The sequence below is a fragment of the Sander lucioperca genome, chromosome 14 (genome assembly GCF_008315115.2).
Source record: "Sander lucioperca isolate FBNREF2018 chromosome 14, SLUC_FBN_1.2, whole genome shotgun sequence".
Lineage (NCBI taxonomy): Eukaryota > Metazoa > Chordata > Actinopteri > Perciformes > Percidae > Sander > Sander lucioperca.
Genome location: NC_050186.1, coordinates 4,452,191 through 4,457,233, shown reverse-complemented (window position 1 = coordinate 4,457,233; position 5,043 = coordinate 4,452,191). Strand labels below are relative to the sequence as shown.

At 43.1% G+C, this 5,043-nt stretch overlaps 1 protein-coding gene across 1 annotated transcript in view; it reads right to left on the bottom strand.

Annotated features, from left to right (window-relative positions):
• Positions 1-1,779: 1,779 nt before the first annotated feature.
• smad7 (SMAD family member 7) overlaps positions 1,780-5,043 on the bottom strand; it is an 18,097-nt gene continuing 14,833 nt past the window's right edge. The window contains exon 4 of the mRNA XM_031317586.2: positions 1,780-2,693. Within this exon, the coding sequence (XP_031173446.1) occupies positions 2,155-2,693 (539 nt within the window). The 3' untranslated portion in view covers positions 1,780-2,154. The remainder of the gene's footprint in view (positions 2,694-5,043) is intronic.

The window sequence follows — 5,043 nt, the reverse complement described above, 5'->3', positions numbered from 1 at the left end:
AGCCAGAAAAGCTAGAACCTTTATTTATTTATTATTATATAGTCAAGTTTGAACATACTGAGTCTAATAACACTGGGACGAGCTGTGTTTTTCTTAGAAGCTGCTCACTCAGACAGCTTTCTTGTGCAATACATGTTTGTGCTGACTAGAGACGAAATCTGTAATAGTTATGAAATTATTGCTGGGCAGAATCAGGGTCACCCTGTCTGAGGGAAGTCATGGTTATTACGCCATTCCTCTCCCTCTCTCTCTCTCACACACACACACACACACACACACACAAAGCTTCGAGCCGCTTTAGTTGTATTAGCAGGGTTAGGGATTAATGTTGTGAGAGCATGCAGATAGCCATAAGTTTAAAGTGCATGATGTCAAGGAACAGGGTGTACCCCCCTGGTGGGCTGTATTCTAATGTTTTTTTATAAGTAACTTTTTTCTCAACAAAGTTTACAGTGATACATACAGTAATGTATGCATTGGGCACAGTAATTAATAATAAAACAAAAGCGGAAAAATATAAATATGTATCCTTGGACGTTTACACAAGGAGACTTTCAACAGGATTTGTGTTTATTATTCTAAGTCTGCATTATACTGTATGTGTCTGCTGATACCATACAAATATTTAAGTGTTACATATAGTCGTTTTTCAGTAATTCAGGGATAAGAAAAATAGTTTTATTTATTTATTTATTGCTATTTAACTCTTCCGTAAGAAGGGTTAAAGGGACAGGGAGGAAGTGCACATACATGCTTGCTCCATTGCAGTCCTGCCTCCACCACTGAGTCACTGTCACTAAATATGTTGTTTTGTCTCTTATATTCCTAATAAAATTCAAGGTTTTTCAAATCGCTGTTCAACAGAGCGGAGGATTGGGGTTGGATGGCGTGAAAAGTGGGTCTTGTGAATGTAGGTCTTTGAGACAGCGTGTGTGGGTAAAGCAGGCTTACAGTAATAATCCTCTTCACAGACACCCATCTGACTAGCAACAGGACGCAGCCCAGACAGACACATGCACGCACACACACACACACACACACACACACACAGAAAGGTTTTGTTAAAAGGAAATGTATTTTGTTTTGTCTTGTTTTTAGAAATACAATAGGTCATAAGTAGGCCGTCGTCTCTAATCGCATAGGCCATTCATCTGATATCTAAGATGTCGAAATGAAGTTGTAATCTTCCAGTATATATTCCAGTATGTGTTCATCTCTTCACGTGTGGCACCGAATTCTTTGTGTGCTTATTTGATGTGTTGATACATTCCTTTTGTTTTTATCAGATATTAAAAAAGAGAGCTCATCCAGGAAGCTGGACCCTCTGTTGACTTTATTGGTTCCTGAAATTTGTCATTACTGCTTCCTGGCTGTGACGTCATCAGTTGGTTAATAACAGAGAGGAAGAGGGACATTTGTCCCGAAAATAACTCTGACAATTTTAAAAGGCGTAATGAGCCTGTGGGACAATGAGTTACGACTCTGTCACAGTCTGACTCATTGTCTCAGAGGGAAATGCTTTTACAAACCACAACATGACATCAAAGTCTTTCAGTGACACAATGCTAAGCCAATGTTGACTTTGGTAATAATGAAACTATATAATAATATAATAATTGATGATTGATGATAATATTCGTCACCAAAACTAAATCAAAAAGTTTTTTAGAGATATTCATTTTGGATTATGCACAAAACCAAAAGAAAAACATAAAAAAACCCTGAATGAAACCACCACAAACCCCAAGATACAACAGACTGGGCAAGAAATGTTATTTGTATTTTTTATTTTTATTTTGGCATTTCTTTGTTTCGCATTTATATTAAGCAAAGTGCATCTTATTTTCTTTTTCTCATCAACACATTGCACAATACATAAATAATGATGCATATAAAACGTCTTCATATTTACAATTAATAATATATTCATATATAACATAAAATACATTTTTCGCTTCTTATTTTATTTAATTAAATCTTAGTCATTTATTAAACAAAGTCCGTCAGAATTTTATACTTTCTTCTTCTTTCAAAACTTTCTTTTCTCTGTTTGAACCTCTGGAACAAAAAAAGGAAGAGTGGGTGTAGTCTGTTTGTGAGGAGGGGGGGCAGAAGAGGCAAAGAGGGTGGAGGAAAGGAAGAGGAAAGCTGCTGCTATCGGGTGTTGAAGATGACTTCCAACCAACACGGGCAGCTACTGATGAACTGTCTGGTGTAGCACTGTCCCCAGCCTTTCACAAAGCTTATCTGCACCGTGAAGCCCGTGCGAGGCTGCTGCGTGAACTCGTGGTCGTTCGGCCTCTGCAGGCTGCCGGCTTTGTCATAGTCAAAAGCTTTGATGGAGAAACCGGGGAACACCTTGTGCACCAGCAGCGTGCGCGAGTCCGGGTTGTCCAGTGTGGCCGACTTAATGAAGATGGGGTAGCAGCTGCGGTTGTAGACCCACACCCCGTCTGGCTCACGCGTCAGCTGGATGCCATAGCCGATCTTGGCCCGCACCATCTGCACCAGCTGGGACTTGTTGTCGGAGCAGAGCTGGCCCAGACAGAAGCCGTTCCCCTGAGGTAGATCATAGAAGATGTCCAGAGAGGGCTCCTGGACTGAGTAGAGGCGCCCGACACGTGTCTTTTCCTCCCAGTATGCCACCACGCACCAATGGGCCCGATCGCCAGACTCCTGCAATGCTAGGGAATCTGAAGGAAACAGAGAGAGGAGGAGATGGTTAGACCTGTGGGAAGCTGCAAAGAAAAGACATGATGACACTGAAACATTAGACAGTAAAATACAAAGATCAAGAAGTAAAGAAAATGAGAGGAGAGGAGGAAATAACAATGAGGCTTTCAAATAAAAAACAAAGGCCACACCGGACGACTCAAACATTGCCATTTCTTCAAACTTCTTCCTTATCCCTGTTTAGGTAATTAGAGAAACTAAACTGTCCTACTTAATTTGTACCACACAGGAAAACCATGTTGGAATTTCTGGACTTCAGACAAGAGAACTCAGAGATGTTGGCAGGCAAGTGTCCACACGCAGTACAATATTTGTCTAAGCATTAAATGCTTATCTTCTGTCTGGCTCGCTGTATTTTTGTTGCGGCGTGGCCAACAATGTAGTGACGTCAACCGACAGTCCTGATCATCTCTCTACATCAACATGCTTCACCCTGCTGGAGGAAATGATTAACTAAATCTTTGAATTCATGCTCAAATATACAAGGCCGCAGCAACTGAGCACAAGTAACTTACACATAAACACATAAACCATTCCCTGTCTACGGTGAAGCACATGGTGTTTAGCTGACGAGCAAGGCAGGCCGTTAACCCTCAAACCCTGGTGTCTGAATCGTTGACAAGCTAGACCTCTCCAGTCTAAAGTTTCCCCTGAGCGTAAAAGAAGTGTAGCATTGGCCATGCTCCAGTTTCCAAGCCCCCTCCCTCTCCCGTCTCCCTTTAGTGTGCCTCCTGTGCCGTCCCTCTCCCCCTTCATATCTCTATTCCACAGAAATCTGGCTCCCAGCTACTCCCAGCTAGAAAAGTGGGAGCCAGTCAGGCGCAAGGGAAATAGAGGGAGACAGAGAGAGCGCAAGAGGAAAGACAGAGGGGGCGGGGTGGGGAAGAGAAGGAATGCTTTTCACATATTTTGACTGTTACTTTTGCAACTTTGCTTCCTCTCCTGATTTTTTAAGCATCTCTTGTGCTTTTAGGGTCATCACCTAATTGCTTCAACTACTCAACAATCTGTTATGCTTCCTCTCCTCACACACACACACACACACACACACACACACACACACACACACACACACACACACACACACACTTGAATCCAGCCGCGATGACAGACACATTCAAGGGTTAAGAAAGCTTGAAGAGGGGAAATATATGTGAGGGAAAAAATTAAAACTCCTCTCAGAGCCATTTTAGTCGCCCCCGTCCTTCCCAGACTCCCCCCCCTCCCTTTCTCGTTTCATCTGGCGGTGGCTGTGAATGTAACCGGTAATTTGGAAGGTCTCGTCTGAGACAAACTGCAGCGTTAATGCGGCAGAATCTCTGCCGGCCTGAGCAGACTCACCGCGGCCTGTCATTAGCCTTCATTAGACGTAGACACAAAAAAAAAAGGGAAGAAAAAGACAACACTAGGAGAAGAGAGAGAGAAACAGAGAGAGGGGAGGGAGGGGGAAGAAAAACTGAAACCATGCCTTCCATAAAACAAGAGGGGCTGTGTTCTTTGAAGTTAGTCAGAGCCGAGCCTCGGGTAGTTTATCGTAAATCCGTCCTCATGGGGTGCTGGGGGAAACTAAGTACCCAGCTATCTACCTTAGACTAAATGGAGGGGAAAAGCATTTATCTTTGAGATACAAGACAGAAAATGTTTCGTGTCTGATGTATGACAGAGTCTCCGATCCTGGCCGAGCTCTGCTCTCGAGTCTGTTTTACATGTACGTACAGGAACAGCCGCGGTTGATGAGGAGAAGGATGCATTGGACTTTCTTAACAGCTGACAGAGGGCCTGCTGGTGGAGCTCACCTGTGGGGCTCTGTGTGTGTTTGTTATTGCTAAGAGAGACAGGGCCTGGCGTCAGAGGTCATTAGAGCGGCTGCCTGTCTGAGCCTGTCATTGCAGCCTGAAAACACCCTGCTATTCAGGACTACACTAACTGCCCCGCTTCCCCTCCCTCGTCTCCTCTCCTCTCAGAAACTCTGACTGGTAGCAACCACAGAGGAGAGAAAAGCAAGGGAAGGATAAAATCAAAGGGTTGAAGAGAGACAGAAAAAAAAACACAGGGAAACATGAAGGGCAACAGAAAGGGTCAGCTAGTAAAGAAGTGGTGTAAGAAGTATTCTTATGTGAAAGTTGCAATACTGCAATGTAAAATAATACATTACAAGTCCTGTCTCGCTAGAGACAGATTAAAAAAGAATGGTTGAAATCGATAATCCGTCAAGATATCCTGTCCCTAGTATGGGTCAAGCTCCAAAAAACACTGGATCTTACACATTACACAATTTTCAAACTCTTCCCCGCAGTAACACAAGCTTTC